The sequence below is a fragment of the Papio anubis genome, chromosome 13 (assembly GCF_008728515.1).
Source record: "Papio anubis isolate 15944 chromosome 13, Panubis1.0, whole genome shotgun sequence".
NCBI lineage: Eukaryota > Metazoa > Chordata > Mammalia > Primates > Cercopithecidae > Papio > Papio anubis.
The window spans coordinates 99,880,315-99,903,633 of NC_044988.1; the positions used below are offsets into that span (position 1 = coordinate 99,880,315).

The following is a 23,319-nucleotide window of genomic DNA, read 5'->3' on the forward strand; positions in this document are numbered from 1 at the left end:
CGCTTTGGCCAGGCAGAGGTGCGGGGAGTTGGGGTTGGAGGCAGATTGGGGCCGTTGCCCCTCCCCCTCCCTGTCTCCCGCCCCCGCAGCGTGGCGCACCATCGGCTGGAGGCGCAGGTGTCCACTGCGTCCTGCGCGTCCCCATCCCTCGCTGCCCTGGCCGGGGCCCCAGCTCCCTTCTGCCTTCCGCCCCGCGTCCTCCCCTAACCTCGGATCTGGACAGGCGAACAGTGGGGCTGGGAAAGTTTGAGTCACGGTGGGGGGAGCGGAGGAGGCGGGCCTGTGACCCTGAACGGGGTGGGCTCTAGGACCCGCTTCTGGCGCCCAGCAGGGGGACCCGCCGCGCACCCCTATCCCTCGCGCACTGGCCGCGGCCCGACGGAGCAAGGCACTGCCTGCAGCCGCTGTGTGCACCGGGTCGGCCGTCTCGCTCCAACCTGCGCCTCCACCGCAGCACCCGCAGCCAGAGCTGCGCTCAGCATGATGCCCGGGGCGCCCCTCCTGCGGCTGCTGACCGTGGTCTCTGTGGCAGCGGCGGTGGCCGGCGTTCCCGGGACGGTAATGCCCCCCACCACGGGGGACGCCACCCTGGCCTTCGTTTTCGACGTCACTGGCTCCATGTGGGACGACCTGATGCAGGTGATAGACGGCGCCTCGCGCATTCTGGAACGCAGTCTGAGCCGCCGCAGCCAGGCCATTGCCAACTACGCACTGGTGCCCTTCCACGACCCAGGTAGCGCCCCCGCGCCCCCGCCTGCCGGGCGCCCCTTTGCGGTGCGCTCACCTGCCCGACCCCCTCAGTTGGCCCCGAACGCACCTGGACGTCGTGGGCTGCGCCGCAGCTTGGCGGGTGCGCCTTCTCGGCATATCCGCGCTGCGGGGACCCCGGGCACCTGGGCAGTCCTTGCTGCTGTCCCTTCCCTCCCAACCCCTGGAGCATTCCCTCGCTCGAGGAACCTGCTCTCCCTGCTCTCCTGCGCCGTTGTGAGACTTCAGCAAGTGACCTCACCTTCCCGCGCCTTACCGGCCCCACCTATGAAATGGTGAGGACGGCCTCCCAGGCTTGCTGAGATGTTGAAATGAGGCAGTCCTCTCGAGGACTTGGGACTCCACGAGCCTTTGCAGGGTTTTTCCTTTGGCCAGTTCTTAGAATTCGCTCCCAGCATAGGTTTGGAGACCGGAACAGCTCCCAGAGGCAGGCCTTGGGACGAAATGGGGTCCACCACGGACCCTGCAGTGGGGAGCGGACTCACCCTTGCCGGTCTTGCCCCCTCGCCTGTCTTCCCTAGGGAAAGAGCAGCGCCTCTCGTGTGCTGGCCGTGGCCTCCACCTGCTGTATTCTCACAGCTGAGTCCCGCCCTAACTCCTTCTTCCCTGCATGCTGCACCTCTGCTTCCCCTTTAACCAAACCCTTCCTTGCAGCTCAGTGTTAGGGGCGCCCTTTACAGGGTCCCTGGGCGCCCCACTGTAGAGAGTCCCAGGGAGAGCGGTTGCTGAGCGAGCTGCAGGTTCCCATTCGAGGAGCAGGACTGCTTTCCACACTCCTTTTTTTTTTTTTCTTTTTTTTGCGACAAGGTCTGGCTCTGTCACCAGGCTGGAGTGCAGTGCCGTAATCACGGCTCCCTGCAGCCTCAAACTCCTGGGCTCAGGCGATCCTCCCACCTCAGCCTCCCAAGTAGCTGGGACTACAAGCATACACCACCATGCCTGGCTGATTTTTAAAATGTTTTGTAGACATGGAGTCTCTCTGTATTGCCCAGGCTGGTCTCAAACTCCAGGCCTCAGTGATCCTCCCACTTAGGCCTCCCAAAGTGTTGGGATGACAGGTATGAGCCACTGCACCCAGCCTCCCCAGTGTTTTTTAATGGGAAATTTGAAACTTACAGTAACATGGGGAGAAACGTACATGGAACTGTCTACACCCACCACTGAGAGCCTCTGAGTCATATTTTGCTTTATCATATCTATCATTCACCCCTCTGTCAAGGATAACTTTATAAAGCAAACACACACACACACACACACACACACACACACACACAGAGATTCCTTGCAAAATTGTACGGCACAGTGTTCTCGTACTGAGGAAATAGACAGTGGCCATTGGCTGCATGAGCTAGCAAGTCCTTTCAGAAGGATTTGCATTTATGAATCACAGTGCCATCACAGGTTCTTAAAAAATGGACAAAACGGTGAGAAGACATAGTTCTCTATGTAGGCTTCAGGCTGAGTTTGTGGTCTGGGGGCTTGGAGGCCCCTCTGCTTTCAGGAGTTCCGGGCACCACAGGGTTCTGCAACTCAAAGCTCGGAAGCCAGGACTCTAAACAAAGATTTCTAGGAACATCAGATGGACAGCTTCCACCTCGGAGTCAGGGGGCAACCAAGCTGGGGGGCTGTGAGGAAGTGGGCTGTGAATTGTTCCGGCACTTGAACTGGAACACAGGTCACCATCCGTCTCCCCCACTCTCTCACCCACTTTCTGAATTGTTCTGGGGCTTCCGAAGACATCACACTGAAGGAGCTTAGAGATCGTCGAATCTACCCCTTTATCTTACAGTTGGAGACACTGAGGCTCAGGACACGGATGAGACTTCCCCAAGGCCCACCTGCCAGGGTGGCATCATTCCTGAATCATAACCCACATTTGTCTCTGAAATATGTGGCTCCAGTGGCCCGGCAGGATAGCAGCCTTTCGGAGCCACATGTCATGTCCTGAAGCCCAGACCAGGGTTCCTGAGGCTGTCCTCACCGCCCCATCTGTGGCCACCAGCCTCAGGAAGCCCCCCTCCCACCCCTGCCCTTCCCTCTCCTCTCTGGGCACTGAGCTGGCATGCAGTTCTCCAGCCTTCACCAGGCTCAGCCCCCTCACTCCATCCTCTATGAAATGAAAAACCAGTACTCTATCCTGGTTCCCCAAATTAGCTTCTGAGTGATACCCCCAGGTTCAGACATCAGGGAGACTTCAACATCATGGAAGCCCTTGACCTGTGTAGAGCCCAGGGAGGCCCACAGTGTGAAGGGGGCAGGGTCCATTCCTCGGGCTGGTGGTCCTCTGGGACAGGCCAGGTGGGGAATAGAAAGTGACACGTGGTGGCTCAGGTGCCAACTCCTGGCCATGGGCCGGTAAGCAAGGAAGGGGACTAAGGAAAGACCCCCCCTGAGGAGGCAGCCTGTGAGCAGGGCTTGAAGAGCATTGATGAATGTTTACTGGGTTTTGGCTGTTTGCCTGGCAGATGCCAGGTGCTGGGGACACAGCAGGAACTGGCTGGGTAAGGACTGGGGGATGGACAGGAGGGCTGATGTGGAGGGACAGGTGTGTGTGGGAGCTGGGTGTGCATGGGAGGAGTGGAGTGGGAAAGTGAGGAGGGGCAAGATTGGACGCAGCCATGACTGCAGGGCTGATTGATGCCTTGGCGGACTTGGATTTCCTTTTCTTTCAATGGGCTGTGAACAGCCACCGAGGGCTTCTGAGCAGCGTTTGGAGCTGTGATTTAGGCCTGGCTGTGCCTTTTGAATCAGCAAATAGAATCCCCTTTGGTGGAAGAGGAGCTTGAGAAATAGGGGTTGTAGCTGTTTGTTCCAGCTCCCAGAGCTGCACACTGGGAGGGTTTTCTTTTCTTTTCTTTTTTTTTTTTTTTTTGAGACGGAGTCTCACTGTGCCGCCCAGGCTGGGGTGCAGTGGCCAGATCTCAGCTCACTGCAAGCTCCACCTCCCGGGTTCACGCCATTCTCCTGCCTCAGCCTCCCGTGTAGCTGGGACTACAGGCGCCCGCCACCGCGCCCGGCTAAGTTTTGTATTTTTAGTAGAGACGGGGTTTCACCATGTTAATCAGGATGGTCTCGATCTCCTGACCTTGTGATCCGCCCATCTCGGCCTCCCAAAGTGCTGGGATTATAGGCTTGAGCCACCGCGCCCGGCCCTGGGAGGGTTTTCTTAAAGGAAACCCCTCTCCTAAACCCCAAGAGGCAGGTGCAGGGCAAAGAGCGGTAGTTCTGGACTGTTCGTGCTTGGAGACAAACTAAGATCCGTGCTTCAGAAATTTTACAGTTTCTAAATTAAAAAGTTGTATGTTCCCAGAGTAGGAAAGTTAGAAGTTTGCTAATCGTTTCAAAAGAACCCTGGTTCCTTTTTTTTGTTTTTGGAAAATAGTAGTAGAAACCAAGATCTGGTGCTAAAATTTAGATTGTTTTCAGTTTTTCTGTATTAAAATGTTACTAAAAAACTCTCTTGTTAAAATCTTTGTCTGCATCTTTGATTGGTTTTTATGTAGGCTTCAGTTCCTCGAAGTGGAATTCCTAGCCATTTTTAACACAGTGAGTCGGGGGACGACTCGTCAAATGGTTTTCCAGAATGTTTCAGGAGATTGAACTTCCACCAGAACCGTTTCAGGGGGCTGTTTCAGCGCAGTCACCCCCAACACTGGAAATTAACATAAAAATAATTCTTTTCTAATTAAAAAATGGAAAATGATACCTTCTTGTTTCAATTGCTAGTGAGGTTCAATGTCTTTCAAGCATTCACTAGATAATTTTGGTGTGAATTTCTTGTTTTGTAAACTGTCAGTTTCTTTGCAAAGTTTTTCACTGGGAGTTTTAGTGGTTTTAGTTTTAGTTGGGATGAGGACTTTATGTTGATGATGTTACTTTGTTTTGTTTTGTTTTTTGAGATGGAGTCTCACTCTGTTGCCCAGGCTGGAGTGCAGTGGTGTGATCTCCACTCACTGCAACCTCCACCTCCCAGGTTCAAGCGATTCTCCTGCCTCAGCCTCCTGAGTAGCTGGGACTACAGATGCACTCCACCACGTCCGGCTAATTTTTGTAGTTTTAGTAGAGACGGGGTTTCACCATGTTGGCCAGGCTGGTCTTAAACTCCTGACTTCAAGTGATCCACCCATCTCGGCCTCCCAAAGTGCTGGGATTACAGGCATGAGCTACCATGCCTGGCCTTAACTTTTTTGTTTTGTTTTGTTTTGTTTTTTAAGTGTGCTTAGTATTTTTCCTGGTTGCTTGTCTTTTAATATTTGTAATTCTTGATGTTTTAAAGTTTTACATGTTTATATAGAGAAATCTTATTGTTTTTCTTTTTTTTCTTTGTGATTTCTTCACTTAGGTGCTTATAAAGGTTTTTTTGTTTTGTTTTGTTTTGTTTTTTCCTATCACACAACCAATTAGGTAGATTTTCTAGGGTTTGTGCATGTGTGTGTTTTGCCTTCTTTTCCTCTCTTCGCATTTGATTCTTTAACTTGAAATTTTAAAAATTGGTAGGCTGAGCTCAGTGGCTCACACTTGTAATTCCAGTACTTTGGGAGGCTGAGGTGTGAGGATTGCTTGAGCCCAGGAGTTCAAGGTTGCAGGGAGCTATGACTGTGCCACTGCCCTCCAGCCTGGGTGATAGAGCAAGACCCTGTCTCAAAAAGAAAACAACAACAACAAAAAGAAAAACAGAAAATCTCAATAAAGTGTGGACTTGGGTTAATAATTATGTATCAATATTTATTTATTAGTTGTGATAAATGTAGCATAGTAATGTAAGGTGTTAATAACATCAGCCTCCCAGGTAGCTGGGACTACAGGTGCACACCACCACACCTGGCTAATTTTTTGTAGAGATGGGATCTTGCTGTGTTGCCTAGGCCGGTGTCAAACTCCCGGCTTCAAGTGGTCTTCCTGCCTCTGCCTCCCAAAGCAGGGAAATTACATACATGAACCACGGCCCCCGGCCTTCCTCAGTTTTTCTTTTTCTTTTTTTTTTTGAGACAGAGTCTCGCTCTGTCGCCCAGGCTGGAGTGCAGTGGCCGGATCTCAGCTCACTGCAAGCTCTGGCTCCCGGGTTCATGCCATTCTCCTGCCTCAGCCTCCCGAGTAGCTGGGACTACAGGCACCCACCACCTCGCCCGGCTGGTTTTTTGTGTTTTTCAGTAGAGATGGGGTTTCACCGTGTTAGCCAGGATGGTCTCGATCTCCTGACCTCGTGATCCGCCCGTCTCGGCCTCCCAAAGTGCTGGGATTACAGGCTTGAGCCACCGCGCCCGGCCCCTCAGTTTTTCTTTAATGCCCTTTTTCTGCTCCAAGATCCCATCCAAGATACACTAATTGTCGTGTCTTCTTCGGCTCCTCAGGTTGTGAGTTTCTCAGGCTTACTTTCGTTTTGGTGAAACTGACAGTTTTGAGCAATACTGATCAGCTATTTTCCCTCAATCATTATTTGTCTGATGTTTTTCTCAAGCTAGACTGGGTCATGTTTCGGGAGGAAGACCCAGCGTGAAAATACCATTGTCATCATCTCATATCAAGAGCACACGTTATCACGGTGATGGGACGCTGTTGATTTTAAGCTTGATTGCCTGACTCGGGTAGTCGTCTGCAGCTTTCTCCGCAATGGAGTTACTATTTTCCCCTCTCTCTTTCCATACTGTGCTCTCTGGAAGAGAGTCAGTCACTGTGTGCAGCCCACATTTAAAAAGGGGGGAACTACGATCCACGTCCTTGGCGGGGGAGTATCTATCTACATGGATTATTTGGAATTATTCTGCATGAGAATTGTCTCTTCTGCTCCATTTATTAATTAATTCAATCACTTATCTACATCAGCATAGAATCATGGCTAGCTATTTTATACTTTGTGTTATGATCCTAAACCACTTTATGTTGCTCTTCAAATGTTTCTGGCTGTGGTCGTCGGGAGCTCGTTCAGTTGGTTTCTGTGTCCCTTGGACACCCCTCATGTTGTGTACATGTTTCTTTTCTTTTTTTTTTTTTTTCACATTCCTACTTTCTGGCACTGGTAGAGGCTCCAGGCTCATCTTATGTATTTCCTGCCTCAGTCCTTGAATTCACTGTTTGTCCAGGGAGCCCTGGTTCCTGTGGTTGGAAACCAGGATATCTGTGCTAAGTGTGTTTGTTGGTGCTGAGGTACCATTACTTCTAAAACCTCCCTTAGCTGACAGGGTAAGGAGATGTATGTTGTATACATAACCTGTCTATGTACTCGTATCTATAAATAGTTTTCTATGTAATCATCTGTGTCTATATTAAGCTAAACATGAGTTCATGCTGAAAGCTTCCACTCTAATTTGTATTTGTTATTGGATTGGATGTATTAGGTATATGGATAGTCAAACTTCTTCCCGTGCCTTATCTGTAACCTCCACATCTAACAGTGACAAACCTGCCTCCTGCCGTCCACCGTCCCTTTACTTTACTGTTTAGTTCCAGTATACTTTTATAGTGGTTTCAGAATTGTTGAGGAGGACCCCCATGGGAAACAGCTTTATTAACTAGAATACAGTTCTTTTGCCTTTAGTCTTACAGACTCCATTCATTTCCAAAATTACTTAGGCCAACACCTTCTTCAGCTTCTTCTTTTTTTAAAAAAATACATTTTTATTTTTATTTTTTTATTTTTTGAGATAGAGTCTCACCCTGTCTCCCAGGCTGGAGGACAGTGGCTCAATCTTGGCTCACTGCAAATTCCACCTCCTGGGTTTAAGGAATTCTCCTGCCTCAGCCTCCTGAGTAGCTGGGATTACAGGCATGCACCACCACGCCTAGCTAATTGTTGTATTTTTAGTAGAGACGGGGTTTCACCATGTTGGCCAGGCTGGTCTTGAACTCCTGACCTCAAATGATCCTCCTGCCTCGGCCTCCCAAAGTCTTGGGATTACAGGTGTGAGTCACCATGCCTGGCCGCTTCTCCTTCTCCTTCTCCTTCTCCTCCAACTTTGAGACAGGATCTCATTCTGTTGCCCAGGCTGGATGGCTCACTGCAGCCTCAACATCCCCAAGCTCAGGGGATCCTCCCATTTCACCCCCAGAGTAGCTGGGACCGCAGGCACATACCACCACGCCTGGCTAATTTCTGTGTGTGTACATAGATTTGGTAGAGGGTCTTGCCATGTTGCCCAGGTTAGTCTTGAACTCCTGGGCTCCAGCGGTCCACCCATCTTGGCCTCCCAAAGTGCTGGGATTACAGGCCTGAACCACTGTGCCCGGCCAAGCATCTTCTTTTTATTCATATTCTTCATTTGCAAAACCTTCTTGAGAATTTTTTTTTTTTTTTTTTTTGAGATGGAGTCTCTCTCTGTTGCCCAGGCTGGAGTGCAGTGGCTGGATCTCAGCTCACTGCAAGCTCCACCTCCCAGGTTTATGCCATTCTCCTGCCTCAGCCTCCCAAGTAGCTGGGACTACAGGCGCCCGCCACCTCGCCTGGCTAGTTTTTTGTATTTTTAGTAGAGACGGGGTTTCACCGTGTTAGCCAGGATGGTCTCCATCTCCTGACCTCGTGATCCGCCCGTCTCGGCCTCCCAAAGTGCTGGGATTACAGGCTTGAGCCACCGCGCCCGGCCAAGAATTTTATCTTTTAGATGACATATAGAAAAACTTGTCACTTCCAAAAATTTTTTCTACTCTGATTTTTCTTGGAATTGTGTTAAGTCTTGATTTTGGGGAAGAGTTATCATTTTCAAAAAACTCCATCGTTCTCATCCGTCAGATGTGCCTCTTATTCTGTTCATATTTATTTCTTTTAGTAAAGATTCGTAGTTTTGTTTTTTTTTCATAAAGATTCAGGTTTTTTTTTTTCTCAAAGGTTCCACCCATTTTTTTTAAGATTATTTTAAGATAGTTTGGGTTTTGTCACTATTTTGCCCAGGATTTTTTTTCCATTACATTTTTTACAAATGAGTATTGCTTATTGCTAGTATGTTGGAAAGGAATTCATTTCATATATTAATTTTCTTTCCAGCTTCTTTTACTAAAGTTTTTTTTAACTTGTTCTAATTTTTTGTTAATGTCTTCAGTTTTCTAGGTTGAGAGTCACAGCTTGTCCAAATTATAATAATGTCACTTCTTTTCCAATCAAATGTTTCACATACTTTAAGTGTTTTGTATTATTTATCAGCGAAAATTGTCAGAACAATACCAAATAATGGTGATGGCTGCAGTTATCTTGTCTTTCTTTACTTTTTTTTTTTGTTTTTTAGACTGAGTCTCGCTCTCTCGCCCAGGCTGGAGTGCAGTGGTGCAATCTCAGCCCACTGTAACCTGCGTCCCCCAGGCTCAAGCAATTCTCTCGCCTCAGCCTCCCGAGTAGCTGGGATTACAGGCATGCGCCACCATGCCCAGCTAATTTGCATACTTTTGGTAGAGACAGGGTTTCACCATGTTGGCCAGGCTGGTCCCAAACTCCTGACCTCAGGTGATTTGCCTGCCTCGGCCTCCCAAAGTGCTGGGATTACAGGTGTGCGCCACCGCCCCGGCCATCTTGTCTTGCTTTTGATTGTGCACCACTCATCATATGATGTTGATTCTCAGTTTGAGTTTTTGTTGTTACGTGAACGAAGATGCTTTCATTCCTAATTTTACTAAAAGAAAATAAACTCAAAAAACAAGAAAAAGCAAAAACAAAACAAAAAATCCAAACAAGGATGGGTGTTGAATTTTAGCAAGTGATTTTCTGCTTTGTTGCAATGTTTATAAGAACCTTCTCCTGTTGATGTATTAATGTGATGTATTAATTTTTTTTTTTTTTTTGAGAGATGGAGTCTCACTCTGTCACCCAGGTTGGAGTGCAATGGTGTGATCTTGACTCACTGCAGCTTCCATCTCCTGGGTTCAAGCGATTCTCCTGTCTCAGCTTCCCAAAGCTGGGACTACAGATGTACATTACCACGCCCAGCTAATTTTTTTTTTGAGACGGAGTCTCGCTCAGTCTCCCAGGCTGGAGTGCAGTGGTGCGATCTCAGCTTACTACAAGCTCCGCCTCCCAGGTTCATGCCATTCTCCTGCCTCAGCCTCCTGAGTAGCTGGGACTACAGGCGCCCGCCAGCTCGCCTGGCCAGTTTTTTTGTATTTTTAGTAGACACAGGATTTCACCGTGTTAGCCAGGATGGTCTCGATCTCCTGACCTCATGATCCGCCCGCCTCGGCCTCCCAAAGTGCTGGGATTCCATCGTGAGCCGCCGCGCCCGGCCGTCATTGTTTTCGTTAGTTTGCTAGGTGGGAGATGGTGTCCTGTCTTCATCTGAATTTGTCGATTGTTGGTGACCTTCCAATCTTCTGGAGTTTCTCCGTGGGTGTGTCTGCGGCTCCTGGGGCTCCATCATCCTTCCCAAGGGAAGAGGTGGTTTTCGCCGGTCAGTGGTGAGGATGCAGGCGGGTGAGGTGAGGATGTAGATGTATTTGGGCCACACACTTGCCTGGGAGCTGGAATGGCTGGGACTCTGGCTGCATGTTCTGGGTTGTGTGTGTGTACATGTGATTTTTACTGTCACCCTGAATGACATTGCTATTTTTATTTTTTGAATTTATTTTTGAGATGGAGTCTTGCTCTGTCACCTAGGCTGGAGGGCAGTGGCAACATCTTGTCTCAGTGCAACCTCCACTTCCTGGGTTCAAGTGATTCTCCTGCCTCAGCCTCCTGAGTAGCTGGGATTACAGATGCCTGCCACCATGCCTGGCTAATTTTTGTATTTTTAGTAGAGGTGGGGTTTCACCATGTTGGACAGGCTGGTCACGAACTCCTGACCTCAAGTGATCCCCCTGCCTCACCCTCCCAAAGTGCTGGGATTACAGGCGTGAGCCACCACGCCCAGCCGTAACGTTGCTATTAACCAGCCTCGCCTCATGAAATAGAAACAATCAGTCCTTCTTCTGAGGGGAAAATTCACTCTCTTAACCTGGCCCTGGACACGTCCCTCCTTGGAGGCCTGGAGGTCTGAGCGGCCTGTGAGCTGTGAGCTGGACTAGGCATGTCCCTGTCATTCCGAGGGTGCCTGACAGTCAGCCAGGAGTGGCCTGGCTGGGATAGATAACACCTCATCAAAGGGCTTTCCAGGCAAGGATCTGTGCAGGGGAGGGGTGCTAGAGAGAGATGGCCCAGGGTGCCTGCAGGAGGAGTACAAGAAGGGTGAGGAAGCCACAGGTCTGAGGGCAGGAGGTCCCTGGAGGGGCAGGGGTGGGTGAGTGGGTGTGTCAGGTCAGCCTGTACAGCCTGAGCTGGTCTGGTTCCCGGGGATTCCCCCATGCACCCATTAATCACTTACTCCATCTTCAATTCTCAAGGGGTCCCTGGGGGCTAGGCACGGTGCTGCTTTGCCTTGGTACCTGCAGTCCAGCCAGAAAGGCCCATGGTGCATAGCCAAGTCCCTAGGCATCTCATCACAGCTGTGGCTGCCCGCAATGACATTCCTGAGGGAGTGACATTGAGCTGAGGTGGAGCTGGGTAGGTAGGGGAGGGTCAGAGCAGGACTGAGAACAGCACTCCAGGCAGAGGGGACAACAGGAACAATGGCTGTGAGGTTGGCAGGAATATCTCCTTGATTGAATGTTAGCAGGTGGAGCTGACAGGGACTCTCAGGGCGGAGCTGGGCTCCATCTCCGGGTGTTCAGGGAGAGGCCCTGGGGTGGAGGTCCCGAGGAGAGTTGCTTTCTGGTCTCCTGGACACTGAAGAGGAGGCAGATAAAGATTCTGGAGCCATTTTGGCCCTTTGAACAGAACCACCCACCCAGTTGGCTCTGCCATTGTGTCTGTCCCTTAAAGGTGTCTTCAAGGGAATCACCTTTGCCCAGACTGGCTCAGGGGCTATCAGAATTCTAGCAGGCTTGACATCACTTTCTCCAACCCCTGCCCTTTAGAGATGGGATAGCTGAGCCCTGGGGAGGGGAGGCGGTTTGACGATGGTGGTGGCTGAGTGCGGGACCTGCCTGCGGTCACTGCAGCTGGAGGACGGGGATATGTGGATCCAGGGCTGGCTCCAAAATTCCAGCCCCACTTGGAGAGAGAAGCAAGGGCAAGGCAGGCCCCAGGAAGAGGCCTTGGCCTGAGACATTTCTGAGACTGGGTTCTGAGTGCCTGACTGCAGCCTTGACCGTGTCCACTGGGACACGTGAAGCTGGGCGAGGGGGTGGGGCACCCCGTGGGTGAGGGGTTGGGCTGTTCCACCCATGCGTGCTCCTCACATGTCTGAGACAGTTCATGGGGCTGGCCCCACACCCTCCCCTTGCCCAGTGGAAAAACCCGGCCTGTGGAGTGGTGGTTCCAGGCCAGGCTTCTGGGGCTCATATGCTGGAAGGCGGCGTGAGTGGAGCCAAGGTCACGGGTTTAATCATCCCTGCAGCTGGCAGGCCTGCTTGGAGGGACTGCACGCCACATCTGCCCAGCTGTTTGGCAAGTGCCCACCCTCAGTCATGAACCTCCCTCCCTCTGCAGGCGCAGGACAAGGGTCTGGGGAATGAGTTCTGAGTGTCTACAGCCTCATGGGTGGTTGACAGCTTGCACTGGGATCAGACTGACCTAGATGGACTCTCATTTCTACTGCTTCCTAGTTGTAATTCCTTGGGCAGCTCACTTTACCTCCCTGAGCCTCCATTTTCTCATCTACAAAATGGGGATAATAAACAGTAGACCTCATAGGTGTTGTAAGACTTTTATGAGCAAATGCATGTCAAATGCTTAGAACAAAACTTGGTGCTTAGTAAACATCAAAACAATGGTAACATCACCATCACCACCATCATCATCATCACCATCGTCGTCATCACCACCGCCACCATCATCACTGTTTTTGGTGGCAGTATCGTCAGTGGCAAAGGGAACAGGCATTAGAATGAAACATTTGTGGATCTGGACATTGTGCAACGTTGAAAAGCGTTCTTCCAAAATTCATGTCCTTCCTGGGACTGCAGAATGAGACCCTATTTTCCTTTCTTTTCTTTTCTTTTTCTTTTTTCTTTTTTGAGATGGAGTTTTACTCTTGTTGCCCAGGCTGGAGTGCAATGGCGTGATCTCAGCTCACCTCAACCTCTACCTCCCGGGTTCAAGCGATTCTCCTGACTCAGCCTCCCGAGTAGCTGGGATTACAGGCATGCACCACCATCCCTGGCGAATTTTGTATTTTAGTAGAGACAGGGTTTCTCCATGTTGGTCAGGCTGGTCTCAAACTCCCAACCTCAGGTGATCCACCTGCCTCAGCCTCCCAAAGTGCTGGGATTACAGACGTGAGCCACCTCACCCGGCCTGACACCCTATTTTCTTTTTCTTTTTTTTTTGAGACAGAGTCTCACTCTATTGCCCAGGCTGGAGTGCAATGGCGTGATCTCGGCTCCTGCAACCTCCGCCTTCTGGGTTCAAGTGATTCTCCTGTCTCAGCCTCCCGAGTAGCTGGGATTACAGGCGCACGCCAACAGGCCCAGCTAATTTTTGTATTTTTAGTAGAGACGGGGTTTCACCATGTTGGTCAGGTTGATGGTCTTGAACTCCTGACCTCGTGATCCACCCACCTCGGCCTCCCAAAGTGCTGGGATTATAGGCATGAGCCACCACACCCAGTGACCCTATTTTCAAATAGGGTCATCTCAGATGTAATTAGCTAAGATGAGGTCATACTGCCTTAGGGTGGGCCCTTAATCCAATATGAATGATGTCCTTATAAGAAGAAGAGAAGAGACAGACACCCAGGAAGAAGGCCATGCGATGATGGAGGCAGAGATCAGACTGAAGTGTCTGCAAGCCAAGGAGCAGCAAGAGCTGCTGGCATTACCAGAAGCCAAGAGAAACACACAGGGCACATTCTTCCTCCCAGCTTTCAGAGCAAGCACGGCAATGCTGACCCCTGGATTTTGGACTTCCAGCCTCTAGAACGGCGAGAGAAGAAATTTCTGTTGTTAAGCCACCCGCCCAGTTTGTGGTACTTTGTTACAGCAGCTCCAGGAAACTAGTATAGACATTAACTAGCAATTACTAGCGGTTGGACTGTCACCAAGGGCATTGCTTCTGTATGTTCACATCTTCAGTTGTAACAGGGAGACATTAATAGGACTGAGCTAAAGCTTGTAAAATAAGAAGTGCTCACTGCATAGAAGCAGTTGTTACCATTACCACCGCCACCATCACCATCATCGGTATCATCAACATCAGTAGCGTCATCAACATCATCACTGTCAATATTATTGTCATTTTCATTGTCATCAACATCATCATCAGCAGTAGCAGCAGCATCAACTTTGTGCTAGGAAGGGCAGCGTGTTAAGACCTAAGGCTTTTTGTCCAGGGCCAGCCCTGACTGGATAGGGTGAACGAGGGAGATAACCAACCTGCACGTTGTGCACATGTACCCTAGAACTTAAAGTATTAAAAAAAAAAAAAGGGGGACTCAGGGCCGGGCACGGTGGCTCACGCCTGTAATCCCAGCACTTTGGGAGGCCGAGACGGGCGGATCACGAGGTCAGGAGATCGAGACCATCCTGGCTGACACGGTGAAACCCCGTCTCTACTAAAAAAATATTTAAAAACTAGCCGGGTGAGGTGGTAGGCGCCTGTAGTCCCAGCTACTCGGGAGGCTGAGGCAGGAGAATGGCGTAAACCCGGGAGGCGGAACTTGCAGTGAGCTGAGATCCGGCCACTGTACTCCAGCCTGGGAGTTTCTCACAGCAATTCCCCTCCACAAAAAAAAAAAAAAAAAAAAGGGACTCAGTTGACTCCTCTCATGGATGAGCCCCCATGGAGACAAGCCAAGCATCCTGCCCTGTTTGTCCCGGTGCCTCACTCTCCATCCTGCTGGAAGATGGGGCTTGAAATGCCGCCCTTGCCAATAGCTCCCTGTCCCGGGGAAGCTTCGGGATGGTGATCGATAATGGTGCAGCAGGTCCCAGGGCTGACAAATGAAGCCATGAGCCAGCCTTCATTAATGACAAGAAGGCATCCATCTCTGTCTCGTTGCCTGGAGCTGCAGGTTGGAGGGCCGTAGGTGAGCAGCAAGGAGGACAGATAGGGAGTAAGCCTCCGCATCCCCTCCCTTTCTTACTATCTCAGAAGCTGGCCCTGCCCTGGGAATGATGGGAATGGTCGGCAGGACCTACCTCCCGGGGCAGGTTTGGGGATTGTCTGTTCAGAGATTGCATGGGGATTGTGTGTGTGCGTGCGTGTATGTGTACGTGTCAGTGCATGTCGTGTGTGTGTGCATGTGCATTCTCCTGAGAAAATTCTTTGTTCATAGCTTGGGGCAGACATCAAAGAGCTCTTGCTTTCCGTCTTTGCTGGGGCCTGCTCTCCACGTCCAGAGGAATCACAGACACCTTTGTTGATCTGGCCAGTGCCCCCTGAGCGTGGCCAATCTCTCCACATGTTCAAGGAAACCGCGTTTGGTTTCCTGCCTTGTTTCAGATCTGTTTCTCTGGGCGAGGACAGCAACGTCCTGTGGTGGGAGGGCCTGGGGCTCGGGTGGGCCGGGCATTCAGCAGTATTTGTTGAGTGTTAACTGAATGCCTGGCATTGTGTTGGGCACGGAATGTAAAGATAAGTGGACCTTGGGTCCCAACCTGGAGCTGCTCAAGCAGGATGGGATTCATTGAGAAGTTTTTCATTCATCCTTTGGACAGTATTGATTCAATATTTATTTAAGCACTTACTGTGTGCCAGGCACTGAGCTCGGTATGAGGCCTGCCGTGGTGAATGACAGAGATAGGGTCACTGCCTGTGTGATGTGTCCAGCCAACTCTTGCCCCAGATCTTCCCCCTGACACGGAGGGGCTGTCTTCTCTCGGGGCCTCAGTTTCCACATCTTTAAAAAGATGGGGGTCTTCAGATCTCTCCGTCCTCAACATTGTTGTTTTGTTTTTTTGAGATGGAGTCTCGCTCTATCACCCAGGCTGGAGTGCGGTGTCACAATCTCGGCTTCCTGCAATCACTGCCTCCCAGGTTCAAGCAACTCTCCTGCCTCAGCCTTTTGAGTAGCTGGGATTATAAGCATATGCCACCACGCCCAGCTAATTTTTGTATTTTTAGTAGAGATGAGGTTTCACCATGTTGGCCAGGCTGGTCTTGAACTCCTGACCTCGAGTCATCCGCCTGCCTCGGCCTCCCAGAGTGCTGAGATTACAGGCGTGAGCCACCGTGCCTGGCCGTCAACATTGTTATGTTTGGCACATAGGTTGTGGTCAAATTGGCTTTTCTGAAGTTGATTCTTACTGAAGACAAAATGGTGAAAGCCGTGGTAGGGTAGAATGGTATCTTCCCAAAGATGTGCCTGTCCTAATACATAGAACCTGCAAATGTGTGACCTGTCATGGTGAAAGGGACTTTGCAGGTGTGACAAAGTCATGGCTCTTGAGATGGGAGATTGTCCTGGATTATCTGGGTGAGCCCTTTATAATCACAAGGGTGCTCATAAGAGGGAGGCAGGAAGCTGGGAGTCAGACAGGGAGCTGTGACAACAGCAGCACAGGAGAGAGACAGACACCCTGCTGCTGCTTTGAAGATGGAGGAAGGAGCCATGATCCAAGGCCTCTTAGCAGCTGGAAAAGGCAGGGAAACTGATCCTCCCCTAGAACCCCCAGGAGAAACACGGACCTGCCGACACTTGGGTTTAGGACTGCTGGCTTCCATAACTGTGTGTTGTTTTAAGGCATGAAGTTTCCACTAATCTGTCACAGAAGCAATAGGAAACTGAGACAGAGGCCAACCTTAAAATCCTTTCCAGGGCTCTCTGGTCCAGGGGATCCTTCCTATTGAAATGATGTTTGAGCAACTTTCTGGAAATTTGCTCATACTTGTTCAATGAAAAGAATCAGGTTAGAAATAGTATGTTATTTATACTTCAATAAAAATTCGGCTTAAAATAGTATGTATTTTTGTAAGTTATATTTATACATTTAAATATATGAATATAAAAATTGAAGATTATACACAAAAATGAAAATTATTATCTCTGGTTGGTAGAAATACAGCCAGTTGGTCAGGTGCAGTGGTTCACGCCTGTAATCCCAGCACTTTGAGAGCCCAAGGCTGGTGGATCACGAGGTCAGGAGATCGAGACCATCCTGGCCAACATGGTGAAATCCCATTTCTACTAAAAATACAAAAATTAGCTGGGCATGGTGGCAGGCGCCTGTAATCCCAGCTACTTGGGAGGCTGAGGCAAGAGAATGGCTTGAACTCAGGAGGTGGAGGTTGCAGTGAGCAGAGATTGCGCCACTGCACTCCAGCCTGGGTGACAGAACGAGACTCTGTCTCAAAAAAAAAATACAGGCAGTTGTGCCCCTTCCCTTTTTTGTTTTGCTTGGTTTTGCCTGTCAGGAATTTCTATGTCTAGTTCCCTGAGAGCAGGAGTTAAGAACAGCTCTGTTCTTGAGGTTGTCCAGACCTAGGCTCATATCCCAGCACTGCCACTTATTGGCTGTGGGTCACTGGACAAGTTACCATCTCTGGGCTTCCATATTCTCCTCTGTAAAAATGTGGGTAAGACTTGGACCCCGGCACTTTGGGAGACCGAGGTGGGTGGATCACATGAGGCCAAGAGTTTGAGACCAGCCTGGCCAACATGGCGAAACCCTGTCTCTACTAAAAATACAAACAAAATTAGACAGGCATGGTGGTACACTTCTGTAATTCCAGCTACTTGGGAGACTGAGGCACAAGAATCGCATGAGCCTGGGAACTGGAGGTTGCAGTGAGCTAGGATCGTGCCACTGAACTCCAGCCTGGGTGATGGAGTGAGACTCCGTCTCAAAAGGAAAAAAAAAAAAGGCCTGGCGCAGTGGCTCATGCTTGCTGTTATCACAGCACTTTGGGAGGCTGAGGCGGGCAGATCACCTGAAGTCAGGAGTTTGAGACCAGCCTGGCAAATATGGCGAAATCCCATCTCTACTAAAAATACAAAAATCAGCTGGGTGTGGTGGCAGGGACCTGTAGTCCCAGCTACTAGGCTGGGGCAGGAGAATCACCTGAACCCGGGAGGCGGAGGCTGCAGTGAGCTGAGATTGCACCACTGTGCTCCAGCCTGAGTGACAGAGCAAGACTCCGTCTCAAAAAAAAAAAAAAAAAAAACACTTGGACCTACCAGGTGCTAGGAGGAATTCAGTGAGCTGATACACAGGAAGTATCTCAGGACATAGCCTGGTGCTTACAAGGTATTTAGTGACTGTCCTTATCATTCATGTCATGTTAATTTCTTTTTACAATGAACATGTGTGATTACCTAACAATGAAATAATCAGCACTGAGTAAAATGATTGCTCTTCTTAGTCAAAGTAGAATTTGAGGACCTCATATTGAAGCGAGACTGTCTTTGACTGCACTGTGTGAGAACACCCGCTGGAGCCTGGCCAAGTGCACGCTCACATCAGCATATCCTCTTCCCATTTGCTCAACCTTTGCTTCATGCCAAGCTCCGTGCTAAGCTCCGTGCCAGGGGTTTAGCTACCTGGCTTCACTGAATTCTCACAGCGATGGTTCTTGGTCGGGAGAAATGGTGTTGTTACATGCCTCGTTCTACAGATGAAGAAACTGAGGCTTGGCACAGTGAAGCGAGCGCTGCCTGAGAGGCCCCATAGCCCAAAAAGGATAAATGAAGGATTCCAATCAGACCTGGCTGAGCTCCAAGGCTGAGGACTGAGCTGCTGCAGTCGGGCTGAATTCGTTACTGTGAAGTTCAGAGGAAAGGACGTGGTGGGGATGGCCAGGGCAGGCGAGGGAGGGCAGGGTGGGACGAGATGGAGAAATACAGGGCAGAGGGGCAGGGGCCCCGGGGAAAGCTGGCGTCAGCTCGTCCTTGATCATTGTGAGACATGCTGGATAATTCTACAGGCTTTCCTTTCTAAGAAAGACTGAGATCCGCTGACTTGTTGCTGAGAATGAAAATTTGTTTAGAGTGACTGGAACTTAGAATTGCTGAACTAAAAATAGTCTGTTATTAGAGTTCACTGAGGCTGGGCACAGTGGCTCACACCTGTAATCTCAGCACTTTGGGAGGCCGAGGTGGGTGGATCACTTGAGGTCAGGAGTTCAATACCCACCTGGCCAGCATGGCGAAACCCCGTCTCTACTAAAAATACAAAAATCAGCTGGACACGGTGGCACATGACTGTGGTCCCAGCTACTTGGGGGGCTGAGGCAAGAGAATCGCTTGAAACTGGGAGGTGGAGATTACAGTGAGCCGAGATCACGCCACTATACTGCAGCCTGGGTGACAGAGCGAGACTCTATCTCAATAAATAAAATAAAATAAAATACATAGAGTTCACCGAGGACTCAAATATTTTCCTAAGAAACCTGATGTCCACACGACCTTGTACAATGCCCACTGTGTGCTTATCCACAAGGCTCTCCATAACCCCAGCCCTGCTGTCCAGCACTGGTAGTGTTGTCTTGTGTTGGCATGGATCTCCATTACTGCTATTTAAAAAAAGAAAGCTATTAGAGAACATTTCAAATATATACAACATAAGTAGAAGAGAACAATGAATCTCCATGTACCCATCACCCAGCATCGCCAAATATTTAACAGCCCCGTCATTCTCGTCTCGCCTGTACCTCCTCCCACCCCCAACCCCCACTCAGTGATCATTTGTTCTAGTGCTTTGCTTACAGGGTAAATTTACATACATTGAAATGCTCCGATCTTAGCTGCACACTTTTGACAAATGATACACCGAGGAACCCACACTCCTATCACAATATAGAATGTTTCTATCTCAGACAGTTCCTTCCAAGTCAAGCTCCGCAGGCAACCTCTGTTCTGTGTTTCTTCACCTTAGATTAATTTTGACTGTTCCAGAACTTACTATAAATGGAACCATACTGTATGTGCTGTTTTGCGTCTGGCTTCTCTCACGTGGGAGGCACCCCTGTTGTTGCCTGTATCGGTAGTCGTCCTGTCTTATTGCTGAGGACAACCTGGTTCTGTGAATTTACCAGTTTGTTTATCTCTCTACCAGATGATGGACATCTGGCTCGTGTCCAGTGTTGGACTATTGTGAACACAGCTGCTATGAACCTTTGAGTACAAGCCTTTGTGTGAACATATGTTTTCATTTCTCTTGGGAACATACCTAGGTGTGGAATGGCTGGACCCATGGTAGGTGCATGTGTAACGTTTCAGAAACGTCCGTTGTCTTCCAAAGAGGTTAAACCGTGTTGCGTTCCCACAAGCCGTGAATGAAAGTTCCAGTTGCTCCACGCCAACCTCAAATGCAGTCAATCTTTGTCATTTTTATTGCTGTTCTTTTTAAAATGAGCTCATACATAGATGGGGTTTCTGGAACGTTTTTCTCTTGTTGAGCAGCTGGTGTTGGAGAGCTGCTGTGTGTCCCAAAATGGATTGTTTGTTTGCTTCTCGTTTCTTTGTCTTCCTGGAATTCCTTCCCCACGGAGTGGCAGCCGGCGGGATGGTGGAGGTGGGGATTCTTAGGGGAGTCTTGGTGACCAAAGGTTGGGGGCTGCTGTCCAGGGGGAGGAGCTGGAGCTTGCCCTCTGCCTCACATCTGCTTCCCTGGAGCTCGGTCTCTGCTTTGGCGCTGGGCACAGGGCAGAGTGGTCTGACCTCGTTTCCTGGTCTGATCCTGCAGCTCCGAGAGCTGCTTCCTAATCTCTCCCCATCTTGTGTGCCAGCCTCAGCTCCTCTGAGCATCCATCCTCGTGTCACTGCCAAACCAGCCCACCGGGCTGTGTGTCTAGGAGTCCCAGCCCATCTGGGCATCCCTCTCTCTTCTCCACAGATATTGGCCCAGTGACCCTCACAGCGGACCCCGCGGTGTTTCAGAGGGAGCTGAGAGAACTCTATGTGCAGGTGGGTACTGTTCCCTGACCCTCTGTCCCACTCTGTGTCCTACCAAGAGGGTTTGGGGAGGTAGCTTCGAGTGACTCCCTCTTGCCCAGCCTCTACTTCTCCCTCCTCCTGGGCAAATGTGTGGCTTCCTTAGGCCATCTGTTAGCTGCTCCCATGGCCCCCTCCATCCTTGCCCACTCAAAGTACTTGGCACGGTGCTGGGCTTATTGGTGTAGTGACTGCCTTCCGTGGGGGTGTGCCCATGTCACTCTTGCATGGGTGAATAAATGAATGAATGAATGAAGCTGCTTGTCTACAGTTAAAGCAGGTTGGATGTTATATCATGTCCCTGGGAAGGAAGTGACTGAGTGGGCGGGTGACAGTTCAAGATGACTCCCAACACCCAATGGTTTTGGAGGTGTCCCTGGGTGGGTCCCATCTGGAGGAGGCAGGTGGCAGCTGCTGACACATCCCCGCCCTCCAGGGAGGTGGTGACTGCCCGGAGATGAGTGTGGGGGCCATTAAGGCTGCCGTGGAGGTTGCCAACCCCGGCTCCTTCATCTACGTCTTCTCGGATGCCCGCGCCAAAGACTATCACAAGAAGGAAGAGCTGCTGCGTCTCCTGCAGCTCAAACAATCACAGGTGGGTGAGCCGGCTTTGGGGGCCTGAGTGGGGTCCCCCAGGGGGTCCCAAGGAAGCTGGGGTCTCTCACGCCACCTGAGCCACCACCTGGAGAGAGAGCTGGGCACTTCTCTTCCACAGCCTTGGTCCAGCCTCTGCCATGCATGGCCAGAGCCTCGGAACCAAGTTGGCCCAGGAATTGTGAGAGTGCTGTCATGCTCTAGGCCCGGGCCAGGGTTCACACTTCCCTGGCGCAGCTTGTTCCTGATGGAGACCGCACCACCTACTCCTTTCATCCCCATCAAAGTCCAGGCAACCCATCTTCCTCCTGGCATCGCCTCTGCTCCTGGTCTCTCTACCATTCATATCCCCTTTGCCATTGTCTCAGGGTTTGGAAGACCTGTCAGATCCCTTGCTTCTGGCTTTTACAGTGAGGGCTGTGAGACAGGACATGATCAAGGGAGGGAGAAGGGCCAGCTCTTTGGCATCCTTGGGCAAGATCCAAAGGGCCAGACTGCTTCTCTGCCACCGCGTCTAGAACTTGCTTGGGTTCTTCAAGGTTCTTCTAACTCTGCAGCCTCCAGGGGCCACCCTGAGATGAATCGACTTCCACAGCCTTCTTTGTTGTTGACTCAATAGCAGTTCCCAATATGGAACACCTGCTGTTTTCCTGGCCCTGTGTCGAGCACTTATCCTGCATCAGCTCCTGATCCCCATGAGATGGGTACTTCTATTTTCCCTTCTATTCATGTGTCATATGTCATTCTATACATGTGCCGGACAGAGGAAAGGGCCTACTCCAGGTCACTCCACCCTGGTCGAGGTCCTGCTGCTCACCCCTGAAGCAGCCGGCCAGGGAAGTTGAGAGCAGGCTGCATGTCCATCTTCCAGGTGGTCTTTGTGCTGACGGGGGACTGTGGCGACCGCACCCATCCTGGCTACCTGGCCTATGAGGAGATCGCTGCCACCAGCTCTGGGCAGGTGTTCCACCTGGACAAGCAACAAGTGACAGAGGTGAGCACCGGGAGGAGGCACCATCCCGGAGCCCGTCACTCGGGCACGGTGAGGACATTGACCATCCCTGTGGCTCCAGGTGGCTGAATGGCAAGCAGTCCCCCAGAGATGCAGGGATATATAGATAGCTGAGCAGCGCTGGGTGCACGCCTGTGGCAGGCACAGGAAGCGCCGTGCTCAGGTACCACCACATCATCTCATCTCGCCAAACACTTCCACCTGTCCCAAAGGCAGGTGCTTCCGTGTTTCCAGGCAGAATTGTGCAGGTAAAGAGGCTGAGGCTTGATGTAGCCCCTTGGGATGGCCTGAGTTCAGCAGTTGGTCCAGGCTGACAAGGTGGCCCCAGAGAGTGTGGCAGAAGTATGGGTGTGGGGCGTCTTCTGAGTGTCTCCCCAGAGTCAGGGAAGCTGGGGTGGCTGGAGGAGCACAGGAGCTCTCAGGTTCAGGCGGTGGTGCTGGGCACTGGCCAGGGAGGGGCCGGCTTGCTATGTGGGCTACGGTGCCGGGATCTGGGTTCACTCAGAGCCCAGTGTTCCGCAGGCACCTGCCGTCCAGTCTTGCTGCTGGACAGGGGTCTGTCCTTCCTCCCCTCAGGGCTCCCTGGTATCATCCTGTTCAGGGCTGTCCCTGCGTTCCCTCCACCCCACACTCCCGTCCCCTCCCAGGAGCACAGGGTCCTTCCAGGAGCCAACTGGGAAATGATTAACAATGCTTTCTCTGGGAAGGACAAGCACGCCCATTTCCATGGTGTAAATACTCCCACCTTGGCTGATTCCAAGTTAAGAGTTGGGAAGTGATGCTGACACTCAGCTTTCCTGAGCTTACACAAGTGGCTCCCACATACCACTGGATCCCGCTCAGGCACACCTCACAACCAGGTCCCTTCTGCTTGTCCCCTGGAGAATATCCAGCCCCTTATCTGACCCCTCTGCCTTTCTGGTCCCCCTGTTATCCCCTTGCCCAAATGTGTTGCTGCCCTGCTGGCTTCTCTGCTGTCTCTCCAATGTCCCACGCTCCTCCCCACCCAGAGCCTTTGCTGGTGTGGCCCGTTCTTCCAGCTCTTCTTCCCCTGGCTCCTTCTCACCTTCCCAGTCTTGGCTTAAGCGCGCCTCCTCAAAGAGACCCTCCTTGATTTCCTCTCTA

The 23,319-nt window shown here is 50.8% G+C and overlaps 1 protein-coding gene across 1 annotated transcript in view; it reads left to right on the forward strand.

The window, feature by feature from the left end:
- Window positions 1–353: 353 nt before the first annotated feature.
- The window catches only part of HMCN2 (hemicentin 2), a 171,512-nt gene continuing 148,546 nt past the window's right edge, over window positions 354–23,319 (forward strand). The window contains exons 1-4 of the mRNA XM_031654639.1: window positions 354–733; window positions 20,491–20,561; window positions 21,025–21,183; window positions 22,054–22,176. Coding sequence (XP_031510499.1) covers window positions 481–733; window positions 20,491–20,561; window positions 21,025–21,183; window positions 22,054–22,176 — 606 coding nt within the window. The 5' untranslated portion in view covers window positions 354–480. The remainder of the gene's footprint in view (window positions 734–20,490; window positions 20,562–21,024; window positions 21,184–22,053; window positions 22,177–23,319) is intronic.